This window comes from Anomaloglossus baeobatrachus, chromosome 2 (genome assembly GCF_048569485.1).
Source record: "Anomaloglossus baeobatrachus isolate aAnoBae1 chromosome 2, aAnoBae1.hap1, whole genome shotgun sequence".
Lineage (NCBI taxonomy): Eukaryota > Metazoa > Chordata > Amphibia > Anura > Aromobatidae > Anomaloglossus > Anomaloglossus baeobatrachus.
The window spans coordinates 172,232,746-172,251,469 of record NC_134354.1 but is presented as its reverse complement, the minus strand read 5'-3'; the positions used below and the strand labels follow the sequence as shown (position 1 = coordinate 172,251,469).

Below are 18,724 nucleotides of genomic sequence, written 5' to 3'. Positions count from 1 at the left end.
TGGTCTTGTAAACAAAAATGAGAACGCTATGGGTCTTTTGGAGACCAAAGCGCAATTCTTATTTTTGACAAATTTCTGGGCTTTTTTTACCACTTAGATAAAAGTAAAACTATACATGTTTGTTATCTACGAACTTGTACTGACCTGGGAAACTGCACTACATGCTCAGTTTTACCATTCAGTGAACATGGTAAGTAAAAAAAAAACAAAACAAAAAATATTTATGCAAATGCACTTTTTTTTGCCATTTCTCTGCAATTGGAATTTTTTTTCTTACTTTCCAGTACAATATGGGGCAGTATGAATGTTGTAATTCAAAACTGCAACTCATCTCGCAAAGAAGAAGGGGAGGAAAAAGCGAAAAACGTAAAATCGCCAGGTGGTGAAGGGGTGATGGGTGTATTCAGGACTTTACTATATATATATATATATATATGTGTATACAGTGTGTCCACCCATATCCTGTCCACCACCATTAACTTGAGAACGGCGGCAGCTATAGGCATAGATGTGGTGTCTAGGTATAGTAAAGTAGGAAAATTATAAACAAACTCCTAAAATTACCAATTTTTATTATTATCAACGTTTTAAAAGGGAAAATCCCAACATCAAATTTATAATACAAATATCAATATCAAAAAAGTACAGGGGAGGGGCCTGACCCTCGATTGACCCTAAAACTCGCCCCTTCCTTGCCGCGGAGGTCGGCACCCTAGAGGCCTGCGCAGTTGGCGCTCCCGCTCAACGAAGACTATCCCTCCGGGCCCTAAATGACCCTAACAAATGAGGTGATAGAACTATGAGTACTATTTTTTAATAAAAATTGGTAATTTTAGGAGTTTGTTTATAATTTTCTCACGTTTGTACTTCTAAACTATCTTTTTTGAAAGAAATGTATAGTAAAGTAGCCATGCGCTACACAATGAAATCACCTATAGCGCCACCCGGTGGAACACAACGGAGTTAGCATTTTTATCTTGAAAACGGAACGAGATAGAGAAAAAAAGTTAATTAAAAAATTGTAGGACATCATCAATTCAATACGAATCGACACCTGGCATACAGAAATGCTATGATATGAAACCCATGACCCCCCCCCCAAACATTGAATGCTGGTCACGTTTTGCGCTCATTTAACTCTGATGCTCAAAGTGGCCACCGTCAGCTGCAATGCACATCTGGACTCTGGACAGCATACTGTATCTTGCTGCACTTTGTGCAATATGGTAGGTGACACGTTTGCACAAGCATATATAATACGTCATCGTAGGTCCTGCAATGTTGGTGGAGGGGTCGCATACACCTGCTGCTTGATGTGACCTCACAGAAAGAAGTCCAATGGGGTCAGGTCAGGAGAGCATGGAGGCCACTCCACGCAGCCACCATACCCAATGACTTGTAGGAAGGTCTCCATGAGGTATCACTTCACGTCGACAGCCTTGTGAGTTTTACACATTCTAATCGTAACATTTCTGTGTCGACTCGTATTGAATTGATGATGCCCTACAACTTTGTAATTCACTTTTTTTCTCTATCTCGTTCCCTTTTTAAGATACAAATGCTAACTCCGTTATTTTCCACCAGGTGGCGCTATTGGTGGTTTCATTGCGTAGCACATAGTTACTTTACTATACCTAGACACCACTTCTATGCCTATAGCTGCTGCCATTCTCAAGTTAATGGCGGTGGACAGGATATGGGTGGACACACTGTATACACCTAAATGCTAACAGGCATGTAGTTGCGACATACCTCCTAGTTGTGCACAGTGCTGTTGTATGCTGACACGTTGATTCTGCAGCTTGTCACGACAATGGAGTGGTGGTTTCTCATCCGCTCTGCTCTGTAGACAGGGTGGGACAGCCAAAATCATGATGATTGACAGCTGGCTCTCCCAGTTAGGCAGTACAAAGCGTTAAAGAAGACTCAGCTATGTTGACAAAGCCATTATATCATCAGCAGGAGCGGTCTTTGACCCTTCTGTGGTGGTGGAGAATGGCACAAGAAGCAAGCAGGTAGCAACTAGCTGCCTGTCAGTGCCTAGGTACATTTTTTTACCCACTTCATGACCAAGGACGTACATGAATGTCCATAGTTATGTCCCTGACTTTGAATGAGCTCTCAGATATAACTCCCACATGTTGTTGGATAATCTGATCAGCTGATGTGCAGCTAACAAACATGGGTGGATCAGAGATCCACCCCCAACTGTTAAATAGTTAGTTTGCGCTGTCAAACTCTGACAGGACAATTTAAGGCACACCGGTGAGGATCGCGCATTTCCCCACAGCCATCGCCATGTCATGTGATAATTGGGTCCTGATGGGTTGTCATTACAGCCGGGAGTCAGCTGATGACCCCTGTCGCTGTTATGACGTAGTTCCTGTGAACGCCGACAGAGCACCGCCACTCACTGGAGAACAGCAATCAGCATTTCTGCTGTTCAAAGTGATGCTGAAGCACCACTCTGTACATCAGAAGCAATCAAACAGTGCAGGCATAATGTCCCCTAAAAGTACTAGTAAAAACAATAAAACATAAAAAAAGAAAAAAAAAGTTTTTAAAAATCTCTAAAAAATAAAGAAAACAAAAGTTCAAATGACACTCCTTTTTCCCCATTGAAAATAAAATAATAATTAAAAAAATACACATATTTAGTATCACCGAGTTCAGAAGTGCCCGATCTATCAAAATATAAAATAAATTACGGTAATCTTATCGGTGAACTGTGTAACATAAAAAACAAAATGCCAAAATTCTGGGTTTTTTGGTCACCGCAATATTGCAATGAAATGCAGTAACAGGCGATTAAAACATTGCATCTACTCCAAACTGGTATAATTAAAAACGTCAGCCCCAAATCCCAAAAAATAACAACGCCAATAGTGTTGCAAAATGGCGACAAAAGCGTCTTGAGCTAGTGGTTTTAATTATATCATTTTGGGGTAGATGTGATGTTTTGATTGTCTGTTAATGCAATGTTGCGGCGAACAAAGAAACGTAATTCTTGCTTTTTTTATAATTTTTCTCATTATGCCATGTACAGATTAGATTAATTGATTTTTTATTTTAATAGATCGGGAATTTTTGAATGCGACAATAACAAATATGTGTGTATTTTGATTTTTATTGTTTTATCTTTAGGACTTTATACCTGCACTGTCCGATTGCTTTTGCTGTTGCAGAAATGCTGATCTCCTGTGAGGGCTAGTATTCACAGGAATTGAGTCATGACAGTGACAGCGGGGGCCCCAGCTGTCATGGCAACCCATTGGTGCCCCGTGATCACATCTCGGGACTGCCAATGGCAGCGGGGAACAGTACGATCCCAGCTAGAGGGCGTTAGATTGTGCAGAGTTTGACAGCGTTATCCAACTATTTAACAGGCGCTGGTGGATCTCTGATCCAACTGCGCCTGTTACTTGCACATGTCTGCTGATCAGATCAGCAGACATGTGCGGGGAACAATGAGGGCTCATGGACGCCTGCATTAGATCTCCTTCACATGTCTGTGCAAAAAACGAACGTTTTGCACGGTCCATGGTGTTGTTACGAATGTGTACCCATGTGTGCCGTGTACTGTTCATGTTCACGGAAAGCACAATCTTGTATACTTACCTGTCTCTGGCGCTGCTGTTACACTTGCTTTCGGGTCCGCAGTCGGTCCAGTGAATATTCATGTGCATAATGATCGGGTCCCAGAAGCAACAGCAGCGCCAGACACAGGTAAGTATAAAAATCCATTTATTTCTCAATGACATGTGTTTTCTCCAATACGTGTCACACTAATGTCATACAGATCACATAAGTGTGCTATCCGTGTGACATCAGTGCTTCCAGAGAAAAACGAACATGTCACCGTATGGAGCACACGGACACGCGTGTGCTCCATATGGACACATGGTCCGTGTCAAAATACTGATGTGTGCGCAAGCCCATTGATTTTAATGAGTCTACGTGTGTCCGTATCTCAGGTATGTGTGAAAACCGACGTCACATATACCAGAGACACAAATGTGTTAAGGAGGCCTTAAAGGGAGGGAGGCGACCTAGGGTGTATAGGTACGTCCTAGGTCGTAAAGGGGTTAAGACTCCTTCATCAGTTTGTTATTTTTATCTAGGAAAAACTGATGAAACTGTGTGATGTAGACAGTGACCCTGACCACACTGTGATTGTTATGTCCCATTAATGGGAACAACGTGTTGTATATATTTCTTGCATTGCCTATTTTTCCTCCTATCAGGAAATTCCTTATTGTTCCTAGGTAGATATAGACTGTATGAAGTTTGTCCATATGTACCTCCCTTAGTTAGCTTCTGTATAGAATGCTCCTCCCTTTCTTCCTCAGTTTAGTCTAGAGAGGAACTATTGCTGAAGACACATGTCTACAACCCTGTACAGATTATTCCTTTTCACCTGCCTTTACTTTGTACTTAATACAAGATTCTAGAAGAAAACTACAGCGTTTCTCCTTGACTTCCTACAAGTCATTGTTTCTGGCTGAGTTGAACTATCTGTGGATGCCGGTAGTTTGAGTACAAGCAAACAGTTATCTAAGGGACTGATAATTAGAGCGCTTGGGATTCACAGCTTCTAGGAAGAGACAGAATAGTGATGAAAAACACTGATGACTGACAAATTTTATAATAAGGGGAAGATCACTGATGTCTGAAGGAGCCATAATGCAGGACACATATGTGCCGGGGTCTCTAGAGTATTGGATGCTGGATTAAAGGAAAGTCACTGGGGTTTAACATTTACTAGCATGGGCGAACCCAGGATCAAAATTAGGGGGGACCAAGCCATGGTTGTTCAGGTTGTAAAATATTAAAACGGAAAAGGTGAATGAAACAAAAATGTTAAAGAGAATTAAATGTAATTATAGCAGTGCTTTATTAGTTATTACAATTATTTGCTTGCAAATAAATTTAGATTTTTATTCTGATTACATGTCTTATACTAATATAATTTTTCTTGGGTTTTAAGAAAACTTGTTCAAACTTTTGTTTCAATCCAGTCCCGATTTTCCTTGAAGAATTTCCGATGGACACTCATCAAGCACAACCTAGTCAGTCTGTCCTCTCCCATTGTACCTCTAAGCCATGTCTTTAACCTTCGAAGGGTACTAAAAGATTGTTCAACAGTAGATATCACTCATATACATCTCATATACAGCCCCTCAAAGGGCTCCCATCTCATATACAGCCCCCCATAGGGCTCCCATCTCATATACAGCCCCCCATAGGGCTCCCATGTCATATACAGCCCCCCATAGGGCTCCCATGTCATATACAGCCCCTCATAGGGCTCCCATATCATATATAACCCCTCCATAGGGCTCACATGATAGGCACCCTATGGGGGACTGTATCTCATATAAGGCCCCCCCATAGGGCTCCCATATTCAGCACCCCATCATATACAACAGCTCCCCAGACCCCCAGACTGTCTGATTTCATATTTACATTTCTTTTTTTACTTGTAGCAGCAGCTCAGCCTCCCAGCAGTCTCCCAGCTTGTGGCTGTGCCGGATGCTCTCCACTGCAGCGGGGCGCAGAGTGATGATGTCAATGTCATCACTCCAGGCCAGTCCCTGCTGTGCTGATTTGCAGTGCAGAGCGGCTAGCAGGCACTGAGGACGGGATTTTACAGCTCCTACTAGGAGCAGCTGCGGGAGCAGCGTTCAGCCTGTCCTGCGGTACTAGTGGGTGGCGGGTGCCAATGCACCGTGCCTCCCTGTCCTCTCCTCACCACCCGCGCTGCCTGACGCACCCGCTACCTGACAGAGACAGGTCATAATAGGTGCGTGCCCCTGCTTCAAGGGGGGACAGCTGACCCCCCGCCCCTCGCTGGGTACATCCATGTTTACTAGGGCTATGTGTTGTGTGACATTGAGTAATGTCCTATGGTGTTGCATCGTGCCCTGCCACAACTGTGCCAAACAATCCAACTGTTTCCAAATGTATTGTTTTTGACACTTCCCATAGATTTCAACTTGTGTGCGACTCATTTGCATTCACCAGTTTTTTCCCATAAAATTGAAACTGTAAATAGTTGAACAACAGCCAGTCACAGACAAGTTGCGCAGTTGATTTTGGTGATGCGATTTGTCGGACTCTTGCGGTCACATGATATATGTCGTCATGCAGTTAGGCTGCAGTCACATGACTGTAGATTCACTCATCCGAGAGTCTGGCCAATTAGTAATGATCATCAGAGCGTCAGCTTAGGCCCTGTGCCCACGGGAGAAAATACCTGCGGATTTTGCTGTGGAAAAGCCTCCTGATTTTCTAGATTTTCCATATAAATGCGCAGGTTTGCACAAGTACAGACACTCCCCATGTCATCCTATGGGATTTGGGGAGTGCTGTTTCTATGCTGCGGATTTTGCACCTGCAGAAAATGCTGAGGATTTCCCGCAGCCGCAAAGAACTGGATGTCAATTATTCATGCGGATTTTCCTGCTGATTTCCAGCCTTTCTACTATGGAGATACAGGGGGGGAAATCCGCAGGAATAACGCTCGAATTTCGCACGCTTTATGCAAAAATTCCGCATGAAATCTGCAATAACGGATAGCTGCGGATTCCGGGGAGCTGCTGCGTTAACCTGCAGAAATACCTGCAGAAAAGTCTGCGGGTACATTTACCCATGGGCACAGGGCCTTAGTGTGATCTTATTCTCTTCAATATGAGAATCACATCACAGGTGACGAGAAAAGGGAGAACAAAATTTCTCCATCTTCTCCATTCTGAGTGCTGTCCATTTTCCAATTTTTTTTTCCCATAGAGTTAAATGAGTGAATCTCATCCAATTTCAGAGTAAAACCACAGCAGGCTGCAATTTATTTTCACTGATGATAGATCCTGTCAGTGAAAAAAAAATCAGTCATCATCATCAGCATCATCAGCACTGCCTTACTGAATATCAGTCATCATCATCATCATCAGCACTGCCTTATTGAATATCAATCATCAGCAGCACTGCCTTATTGAATATCAATCATCATCAGCACTGCCTTATTGAATATCAGTCATCATCATCAGCACTGCCTTATTGAATATCAATCATCATCAGCATTGCCTTATTGAATATCAGTCATCATCATCATCAGCACTGCCTTATTGAATATCAGTCATCATCATCATCAGCACTGCCTTATTGAATATCAGTCATCATCATCATCAGCACTGCCTTATTGAATATCAGTCATCATCATCATTATCAGCACTACCTTATTGAATATCAGTCATCATCAGCACTGCCTTATTGAATATCAGTTATCATCATCATCAGCACTGCCTTATTGAATATCAGTCATCATCATCATCATTATCAGCACTGCCTTATTGAATATCAGTCATCATCATCATCAGCACTGCCTTATTGAATATCTGTCATCATCATCATCAGCAGCAGCACTGCCTTATTGAATATCAGTCATCATCGTCATCAGCACTGCCTTATTGAATATTAGACATCATCATCAGCACTGCCTTATTGAATATCAGTCATCATCATCATAATCATCATCATCATCATCATCATCAGCACTGCCTTATTGAATATCAGTCATCATCATCATCATCATCAGCAGCACTGCCTTATTGAATATCAGTCATCATCATCATCATCATCAGCACTGCCTTATTGAATATCAGTCATCATCATCATCATCATCATCATCATCAGCACTGCCTTATTGAATATCAGTCATCATCATCATCATCATCATCAGCAGCAGCAGCAGCACTGCCTTATTGAATATCAGTCATCATCATCATCATCATCATCAGCAGCAGCAGCAGCACTGCCTTATTGAATATCAGTCATCATCATCATCAGCACTGCCTTATTGAATATCAATGCTCCTGTGCGATCTATACTGACATTGGGGTAACTTGTCACCCTGCGCTTGTGCCTAATCTTCGTGTTCGGGGTCAGACATGGTGGAGCTTGCCTATGATGTTTGATGCTGAATGATCACTTCAGCATATAGATTTATGCTTACATTCCCGCTATTGGATCCTGGGATCATTTCTGCGGGATGGGATTTCTCCCTATAGCTGGTTATGAATGTCGCCCTTTCTTGTCCAGGGCACTGGTCCGTGCCTATTCTTCCTCCTTCCCTTTCAGCATCTCTTGACTTTTTGTCATGGTCTCATTCAGGAGCCGAGCTGCTGTCACTCACCTCCCCACCACAGCCAATGAGCCTGGGTGCCGTCTCCCAGTACCACCCTGAGGAGGTGCAGCTGCGGGGAGAGGAGGGGTGTGGAGCTGGAGGAGGAGTGGGAGGGTGGCAGCGCAGACCAAATAGAGTTGAATGATTGAACTTTCTTTTTTAGTTTGTGCCTCTGTCCCCTTCCACTGTGTGGTGAGCAGGGAAGCTCCACTGTCCTCTCCTGATTGATCTGAAGATGAGGGGTCCCGGCTGTGGCTCCCTGAGCCTCCTCCTGTGGATTATCTGGGGCAGCTTTCCTAATTCAGCCTCTACTTCTCGCAAGCAGGATGAGTCGTTCTCCACAATGAGTGTGTACAGAGCGCGATGCACGTCCAGGTGCCTGAGCCTGCACATCACTCGCATCTCTGCCTTCTTCAGACACTTCCAGGTCAGTCTGAGCCTGGGCTGCGCGGTGTGTGCCCCACAGTGTGTGCCCCACAGTGTGTGCTGTGCAGAGCCCGGAGTGCTGCGCTGTCACAGATGGAGCAGAGCTGAACTTGTGCTATCACTGGGGCTGATCTCACAGCATCACGAGAACTGGAGTTGTAAAAGCACCTTTATTGCATTGTCATAGTATGAGAACTTGTATCAAACGACAAACTCTGCTCTGCTACATCTGTATACTACATGGTGGTGAGAGAGTACCTTGCATGCCATTTAATGTCAGAAATGTTGCTGTTTTATGAGAGTTTGCATCAAGCTGATGTATATTATATATCATAAATGTCATATAGGAGAAAACACACAGATATAGAAGTGTTGATTGTGTTACAAGATTGTGAGGAATGTTACTACCTGCAGTCCTATGTAAGGAAGCTGAAAAGATAATCTGACAGATCCAGCACTGCTACATCTGAGTGACTCAACACTGTCTAACATACCCAGCTCTACTACATCTGAGTGACTCAACCCTGACATACTTAACTCTGCTACATCTGAGTGACTGACCATTTCTGTCTGACATACTCAGTTTGCCTACATCTGAGTGACTGAACGCTGCTGTATGACATAACTAACTCTGCAACATCTGAGTGACAACAATGCTGTCTGACATACTCAGCTCTGCTACATCTGAATGTCTCAACACTGTTTAACATACTCAGCTCTGCTATATTTGAGTGAAGACACTGTTAACATTCTCAGCTTTGCTACATTTAAGTGACTCAACTCTGATATACTCAACTCTGCTGCATCTGAGTGACACAACACTGTCCGACATACTCATCCCTGCTACATCTGAGTGACTCAACACTGCTTCCTGACATACTCAGCACTAATACTTCTGAGTGACTCAGCACTGTCTGACATACTCAGCTCTGCTACAGCTAAATGATGCAACCATGTCTAACATACTCAGCTCTGCTACATGTTAGTGACAACACTGACATAATCAACTCTGCTATATCTGAGTGACAACAACTCTGTCTGACATACTCAGCTCTGATACATGTTAGTGACAACACTGACATAATCAACTCTGCTATATCTGAGTGACAACAACTCTGTCTGACATACTCAGCTCTGCTACATCTGAATGTCTCAACACTTTCTAACATAGTCACCTCTACTATATCTGAGTAACTCAACCATGTCTGACATACTCGGCTCTGCTACATCAAACACATTAAGAAGTGCTTCATCTAATAATTCTACCTCTTCCTGCTGTATTCTCTGCTGTTACTGTACGCAGCGATGCTTGCAGGACATTGACCTTGAGTGACCTGCTAGAATTGTATCAGAACTTGATAATGATAAAAATGCAGAGACCATGCACATGATCAGAATAAAGTAATGGTGTGCCAGTGAGCATGCTGCATGTGATTCCCAATGTCAGGAGCTTACAGATATACTCCGAATTTTGGGCTGAACCAATACCTATGTAATGAGGTCCTGTGTGAGATACAGATGTAGCAGTGCTCACTTTGTCGTTGACACATATCACATCACTCCATTGTTAAGTTCACTGCACAATCTTATCCCAATGGGCACAAATCATTCTTTGATTCCCAAAAAAATGGAGTGACAAGTTCAGCTCTGCTACATCTCCTGCTTTTTTTGGCTTCTTTGATGTCATAAGCTGAAATGTACTTGTTAGGGTGTATGGTCACCAAATCTGTCTGCGAGAATCAGTGTGCCTAATATCAGCTTTGGTGACTGTTTTCAAGTTTAGAAAGAAAAATTGTGTAAAATGACCTAATTATAAAGAGAAATCCCCGCTGCCCGTAGACTTTAATGGGGCTCATGTCAGTTTGGTGCTTTTGTTTCTTCTGCTGGCTTCATTACTTTGTGGAGTGAGTGGCACCTGTTGGGTATTACGGTGACAAACGCCACCTCGGAGAGTCCCCGTCACAGCATGCTGGAGTAATAAAGGCTGAGAGGGATGGCTTCAGAGATGATATGTTTGCCCCATGCTTCGCTTCCAGCCTCGGGCTCCTCACAGATGAGCATTGACTTACATCTAAAAGCTGCATTTTACTTGGAAAAAATCTGTGCTCACCTATTAACCTATGAAATCCACATAATTATTGGCCGACCTTTAGAGGGCAATAGCTGCAAAGCCGAGACCAGCGGAGGACATGTGTGATACATTTATTCCGACAAGCTCGGGATATATCTTCTCCTGCTGTGGGGTAAAATGTCTCCAACCACACACCATAAACATTGTTTTTTAATAAGTGCAACGGAGAACGCAGATTTTCTGTCAGCCGAGATGACATTCAAAAAAATATTCTATACACTTAGGTATTTCTCTGAAATACTAGACAAGACGCAGGACATCTCACCGAGTCTGAGTGCTCCCAATTATCCCCATGTGTTTCTTGGCCGATGAGACCACTTTCTATTTACTTCACTTCTTCATGTTTGTCATTTGTGTAGGAGTTTTTGTGCTTTAAGAAAAGTTGTGAATCTGTAGCTGCCAAGGCTTGTCGAAGGAGACGTGTGAATCACTTGTTGTTATGGTCGGGTCACACCAAGGAGGTTGTCAGCAACAGCTCCAATTAAGAAGCTGAAATAATAACAGTGAAAATCATAAATATTATTACTTTTAATAATAAATAGGACTTTTATGCTGAGGTTTAGTTGTTGGAGCATTTTCAGAAGCTTCCTATTCTCATGCCCTCACCTTTACACTACACAGAGGAGGGCATAAAGTTGGTGTTGGGCATAGGACTGGCAGGGGGTTCACACTGAGTTGTGAATCTGTAGCTGCCGAGGCTTGTCGAAGGAGACGTGTGAATCACTTGTTGTCACACTAAGGAGGTTGTCACCAGCAGCTCCAATTAAGAAGCTGAAATAGTAACAGTGAAAATCATAAATATTATTACTTTCAATAATAAATAGGACTTTAAGCTGAGGTTTAGTTGTTGGAGCATTTTCAGAAGCTTCCTATTCTCATGCCCTCACTTTTACACTACACAGAGGAGGTCATAAAGTTGGTGTTGGGCATAGGACTGGCAGGGGGTTCACACTGAGTTGTGAATCTGTAGCTGCCGAGGCTTGTCGAAGGACACATGTGAATCACTTGTTGTCACACTAAGGAGGTTGTCACCAGCAGCTCCAATTAAGAAGCTGAAATAGTAACAGTGAAAATCATAAATATTATTACTTTTAATAATAAATAGGACTTTTATGCTGAGGTTTAGTTTTTGGAGCATTTTCTGAAGCTTCCTATTCTCATGCCCTCACCTTTACACTACACAGAGGAGGGCATAAAGTTGGTGTTGGGCATAGGACTGGCAGGGGGTTCACACTGAGTTGTGAATCTGTAGCTGCCGAGGCTTGTCGAAGGACACGTGTGAATCACTTGTTGTCACACTAAGGAGGTTGTCACCAGCAGCTCCAATTAAGAAGCTGAAATAGTAACAGTGAAAATCATAAATATTATTACTTTCAATAATAAATAGGACTTTAAGCTGAGGTTTAGTTGTTGGAGCATTTTCAGAAGCTTCCTATTCTCATGCCCTCACTTTTACACTACACAGAGGAGGTCATAAAGTTGGTGTTGGGCATAGGACTGGCAGGGGGTTCACACTGAGTTGTGAATCTGTAGCTGCCGAGGCTTGTCGAAGGACACATGTGAATCACTTGTTGTCACACTAAGGAGGTTGTCACCAGCAGCTCCAATTAAGAAGCTGAAATAGTAACAGTGAAAATCATAAATATTATTACTTTTAATAATAAATAGGACTTTTATGCTGAGGTTTAGTTTTTGGAGCATTTTCTGAAGCTTCCTATTCTCATGCCCTCACCTTTACACTACACAGAGGAGGGCATAAAGTTGGTGTTGGGCATAGGACTGGCAGGGGGTTCACACTGAGTTGTGAATCTGTAGCTGCCGAGGCTTGTCGAAGGACACGTGTGAATCACTTGTTGTCACACTAAGGAGGTTGTCACCAGCAGCTCCAATTAAGAAGCTGAAATAGTAACAGTGAAAATCATAAATATTATTACTTTCAATAATAAATAGGACTTTAAGCTGAGGTTTAGTTGTTGGAGCATTTTCAGAAGCTTCCTATTCTCATGCCCTCACCTTTACACTACACAGAGGAGGGCATAAAGTTGGTGTTGGGCATAGGACTGGCAGGGGGTTCACACCGAGAGACTGCTGGCTATTGGTGATACCAATATGAAGAGGAAAAAGGGATTGTCTTAAGTAAAAATATTTAGTTTTTTACTTATTTCGACAATAGGCTGTTACTGGGTTTACCCGTAAACATCATCTATCGTCTATCTTTTGGATGGATGATGGATGTATGATCGGTGGGAGTTCGACTGCTGAGACCCCCGCAGATCATAACAACAGGGTGCCCATGGACATACAGCGTGTGCCCCCTCTGCTCCATTAAAGGGGTTGTTTGGTCACATTATATTAATCACCCAGCACATCTACTATTGAGTTATTTTCCCCATTGGCCCTTGATGTAAACACCATTCAGCATGTAGTGGTCGCTGCCAGGTGCGGCAGGACAGCTTCATTGTTGCTGCATTGAAAGTTTTTATATCCGAAGGTCACCAGAGTAAATAAGAGCAAATCATGGGGTTGACGTGTGTCCATCCCCCACTGATCTGGTGGTAATGGTGATCTATCCTATAGAAAAGTCATCGCTATGCTATGCCCATATAATCCCCTTATCTGGTAACACTTTATAGACAGTTATTGGCCAGTCAATGCTCACCAATGCTTCATTCACACATGGGGTCTTTGCCAATGCTTCATTCACACGAGGGGTCTTTGCAGTGGCGTAACTAGTGTTTGATGGGCCCTGGTGCAAAATTTGGACCTGCTCCCTCTCCATCCCTATATATTGGTAAGATGTACAGTCAGGGCCAGAAATATTTGGACAGTGACACAAGTTTTGTTATTTTAGCTGTTTACAAAAACATGTTCAGAAATACAATTATATATATAATATGGGCTGAAAGTGCACACTCCCAGCTGCAATATGAGAGTTTTCACATCCAAATCGGAGAAAGGGTTTAGGAATTATAGCTATGCATAGCCTCCTCTTTTTCAAGGGACCAAAAGTAATTGGACAAGGGACTCTAAAGCTGGGTTTACACACTGCAACATCGCAAAGGACATCGCTGTAACGTCACCGGTTTTGTGACGTAACAGCGACCTCCCTAAGTCTCTGCTAAGTCGCTGGTGAGCAGTCAAACAGGCAAACCTGGCCAACAATGCAACAGCGATCCGGACCTGCAGAGCGACCTAGCTGGTTGTTGGGGACGTTGATAAGCAGCCTTTTGAAAGGGAAGTTGCTAACAAAGTCGCTGCAAAGTCTTTCACACACTGAAACTTTCCAGCGATGCTTGCTGCACAGCGGGAAACAAAGGACCTAGGAATGGTCCTGAACGATTTGTAACGATTACAACTTCACAGCAGGGGCCGGGTCACTGATAGGTTTCACACACTGCAATGTCGCAAACAACATTGCTATTGCGTCACAAAACCGGTGACGTTACAGTGATGTCGTTTGAGATGTTGCAGTGTGTAAACCCAGCTTAAGGGCTGCAATTAACTCTGAAAGCGTCTCCCTCATTAACCTGTAATCAATGAAGTAGTTAAAAGGTCTGGGGTTGATTACAGGTGTGTGGTTTTGCATTTGGAAGCTGTTGCTGTGACCAGACAACATGCGGTCTAAGGAACTCTCAATTGAGGTGAAGCAGAACATCCTGAGGCTGAAAAAAAAGAAAAAATCCATCAGAGAGATAGCAGACATGCTTGGAGTAGCAAAATCAACAGTTGGGTACATTCTGAGAAAAAAGGAATTGACTGGTGAGCTTGGGAACTCAAAAAGGCCTGGGCGTCCACGGATGACAACAGTGGTGGATGATCGCCGCATACTTTCTTTGGTGAAGAAGAACCCGTTCACAAAATCAACTGAAGTCCAGAACACTCTCAGTGAAGTAGGTGTATCTGTCTCTAAGTCAACAGTAAAGAGAAGACTCCATGAAAGTAAATACAAAGGGTTCACATCTAGATGCAAACCATTCATCAATTCCAAAAATAGACAGGCCAGAGTTAAATTTGCTGAAAAACACCTCATGAAGCCAGCTCAGTTCTGGAAAAGTATTCTATGGACAGATGAGACAAAGATCAACCTGTACCAGAATGATGGGAAGAAAAAAGTTTGGAGAAGAAAGGGAACGGCACATGATCCAAGGCACACCACATCCTCTGTAAAACATGGTGGAGGCAACGTGTTGGCATGGGCATGCATGGCTTTCAATGGCACTGGGTCACTTGTGTTTATTGATGACATAACAGCAGACAAGAGTAGCCGGATGAATTCTGAAGTGTACCGGGATATACTTTCAGCCCATATTCAGCCAAATGCCGCAAAGTTGATCGGACGGCGCGTCATAGTACAGATGGGCAATGACCCCAAGCATACAGCCAAAGCTACCCAGGAGTTCATGAGTGCAAAAAAGTGGAACATTCTGCAATGGCCAAGTCAATCACCAGATCTTAACCCAATTGAGCATGCATTTCACTTGCTCAAATCCAGACTTAAGACGGAAAGACCCACAAACAAGCAAGACCTGAAGGCTGTGGCTGTAAAGGCCTGGCAAAGCATTAAGAAGGAGGAAACCCAGCGTTTGGTGATGTCCATGGGTTCCAGACTTAAGGCAGTGATTGCCTCCAAAGGATTCACAACAAAATATTGAAAATAAAAATATTTTGTTTGGGTTTGGTTTATTTGTCCAATTACTTTTGACCTCCTGAAATGTGGAGTGTTTGTAAAGAAATGTGTACAATTCCTACAATTTCTATCAGATATTTTTGTTCAAACCTTCAAATTAAACGTTACAATCTGCACTTGAATTCTGTTGTAGAGGTTTCATTTCAAATCCAATGTGGTGGCATGCAGAACCCAACTCGTGAAAATTGTGTCACTGTCCAAATATTTCTGGACCTAACTGTATGTATATGAATGTATTCATTTAGCATTCTAAATCCTATATTGACATATGAGTTGTCCTCTACCCCAATTATGTAGTAATGTATCCAATCCTGTTCTAATGTACCCTATCCTGGGCTCCTTCCTGGTAAATATAATCCCCCATCCCGGTATATATGCCTCCCATCTTGGTATGGCCCCCATCCTGGTATATACGTCCCCCATCCTGGTATATACTGTCCTCCTCCTGGTATATACTGTCTGCCTCCTGCAAATACTATCGTTCCCCCCATGGGTCTTTGGGACTCCCATTCTGGTGTTCTGAGTTAGTTCCAAAGGTTAAACCCTTCTGATCCTACATTTATTACCTTTCCTGATAAGTTGGTTATGGGACAACCCCTTTATGGCCATACGTGTGTCGCAGTCTGAATATGGACCATGATGCACAGACCCACAGCAGAAAAGGGCCCCTGTGCAAGAAGACTATATGGGCCCTTTGAGGTCCACTAGCTCATAAAAATGCAAAATCACACCTGCTTTGGAGATAGAAATGGTCTCCGTTACCTCTTGGGCATTATGCAGCCACACAGGCTGCACCAACAATATGTCCACCCCTGCATGGACTGGCCGCCAGTCTCCAGACCCAAACTTCACAGCCTTTATAAGCTTATCAGGTCGTTGAGTTCTTGTCAGGAGAACAATGGCCTGAAACGCGCATCACAGACCGCGACACACGTAGAACGTAAGTGCGAGAACATTAGAAAACAGCTCCATGTCTCTCAACTTCCTGAATCCTGTGACTCAAGGAGGTGAAATATTTGGAGTAACTAAGCCTATGCCTTAATTTTTCATTTTTGGGCTTTATTTGTGTGAAGAGAATAACATTTTCAGTGGTATTGTGGCGCCCCTGACCTGGTCAGGCACCACAGAGTATTGCACCCATGCGGGAGCAATGCTTCCAGGTAATCTCCAAAGGCCAGGATGAGGTGCACACACAAACATATAGTGACCAGGCCTCCCACATTACCAGAGGGGACCCTTGAGTAGCCAGAAGGAGTTAACTTTCAATTCCCAGCTGGGGGTGTGTTCAGGGGCTGGTTGCTAGGAAGCAGGGCAGAGAGAGAGAGGAAGAGAAGGAGTCGAGAGGAAGAAGTTGAAGTGTATGGAGGGGGAGCAGAGAAGCTCCCGTGCAGACAGGTCCTGAGGAGTGCTGTAGCTGAAAGCGGAGGAGAACGGAGTACTGTGGGTCGGCCTGAAGAGCATCCAGAGAAAGAGGGGTGGCTGAGTACGGAGATCCCAGTATCCGAGCACACAAGGGGAACTAGGTCCCCAGAACAGGCAGCAGATCATCCAGAGCTGCTTAACCTACAGGTTGGGGGGGTACTTCATGCCCTCACCACGACTACACAGAGCTTGAGCCAAGCAGCACACCAGGCCCATAAGGGGACAGGGCCAGAAGTCATCCCACCAAGGCCACGCTGCCGGCAGACGAGCCAGAGAGAGGGGAGCAGGGTGGTAACAGCTTCCCTGGAGGGGTCCTACTACGCTTCAAGCAAAGGATCCTCCTAAAACAGAAAGAGTGCAAGGAAGGCGAGTGGACAGCTACCCTCAGAACGGCCTCCTGGAATTCCTGGTTCCACCTGGTTATCACAGTGTCGCCCGGGCATCTCACCGTGACCTCCAAACAGTGAGTAAACACGTTAAAAGACTTCTTGGACTGTGTTTGAGTCATTCTGCGACCTGTGGTACTACAAACCCACACCGGGCCCTGGGGCTTGCCTCACTCTCAGGAGGCTACTATATCCGACTGCACCCACCATCAGCCCCAGGCGTCCCCTAACCTGCAGTGGCGGTCCCCACTGACCGCAATACTGAGAGTGGCGTCACGATCAAAACTGAAGATTCCCTACCTGTGACCAGCACCAGCTACGTGGAGTCCCTGAAGGTATGCACCGATACAACACCTGTGGGGCTTCACATCTTCTGGCGTCACGAACAGGATAAGGACTAGACCTGTTCAGACAGGTGACCGTGTGCCTCAGAGGTCCGACCGCAAAAATTGAACCGCCGCCATATTGCCATCTTCAAAAGCGCGCGCTGCAGCCCGCGCGAGGGAGAAGAGCACCGCCCACGAAGAGGTGTGGCCGCCCCAGAATCCCCACAATTCAGAGAGCGTTCTGACCCAGGAAGTGGAAAGGGAGCGCGCGGATTTTCTGAAGAAAAATGGACGCTGCAGGAGGTAATGCCCCTGGTCAGGGCGACGCAGCCCAAGCGATGCCAGCCCCTGTCGCGCTGGACGCCGCAGCGCCTGGTGCCGGTGCCGCGGTCGCAGCTGCGCCGGCCGAGGTCGCCCCCATAATGCCAGTGTCCTTGTTGTATGCCCCAGGGGCGCAATGGCTGCCTCAATACGCCGGTAAAATAGACACGCTGACCGGGTTTAAGAAAAAGATCAACACCCTGCTAGACATGCACGCGATGACTGGTAAACAGAGGGCCGCTGTGGTGCTGGGACAATTGACTGGAGCAGCAGAATTGGAAGCTGAGTCCTGGGCCAATGATGACCGGAGCTCTGTTGAGACCATCTTTGCCAAACTAGCAGCTGCTTTTGAACACCGCACGGAGGGAGAGCTGAGAACGGACTTCTATCACTGCCGTCAGAAGCCCCAAGATAGTATAAGAGACTATGCCCTCAGGCTGCAGGCTGCACTACGGGCTCTCAAGCTGGTGGACCCTGTCAGTGATCAGGAAGGAAACCGGATGATGAAGGAACAATTCCTGCGGGGCCTGCGCTCTCCTGAGGATGGGAAGCAGATGAAGCTGTGGTCCCTAGAACACCCCGACGTGGACTTTGCCATTCTGAAAGACCGGGCAGTGAAAGCACTCCAACCCCCTGTGGACACAGACCCTGCCAGTTCCACGGCTGCAGGAGCGGAATCCTCCACGCAGGCCCTGATGACTGCAAAAGGACTCAACGCGCCAGCAGAGACCATAAGTACGCTATCCTCCCAAGTGCAGCAGCTCACTAAGGACGTCGCACAAATCCTGAAAGCAATGCAGTTGCCCTCAGAGACCAAAGTCCCTCATCAGATCCTGCTAGCCG

At 44.7% G+C, this 18,724-nt stretch overlaps 1 protein-coding gene across 2 annotated transcripts in view; it reads left to right on the top strand.

Moving 5' to 3' along the window:
- The first annotated feature begins 8,305 nt into the window (after positions 1 to 8,305).
- The window catches only part of ANOS1 (anosmin 1), a 356,611-nt gene continuing 346,192 nt past the window's right edge, over positions 8,306 to 18,724 (top strand). For both annotated transcript variants that reach the window (XM_075335484.1, XM_075335483.1), the window contains exon 1: positions 8,306 to 8,609. In XM_075335484.1, the coding sequence (XP_075191599.1) occupies positions 8,418 to 8,609 (192 nt within the window). In that variant the 5' untranslated portion in view covers positions 8,306 to 8,417. The remainder of the gene's footprint in view (positions 8,610 to 18,724) is intronic.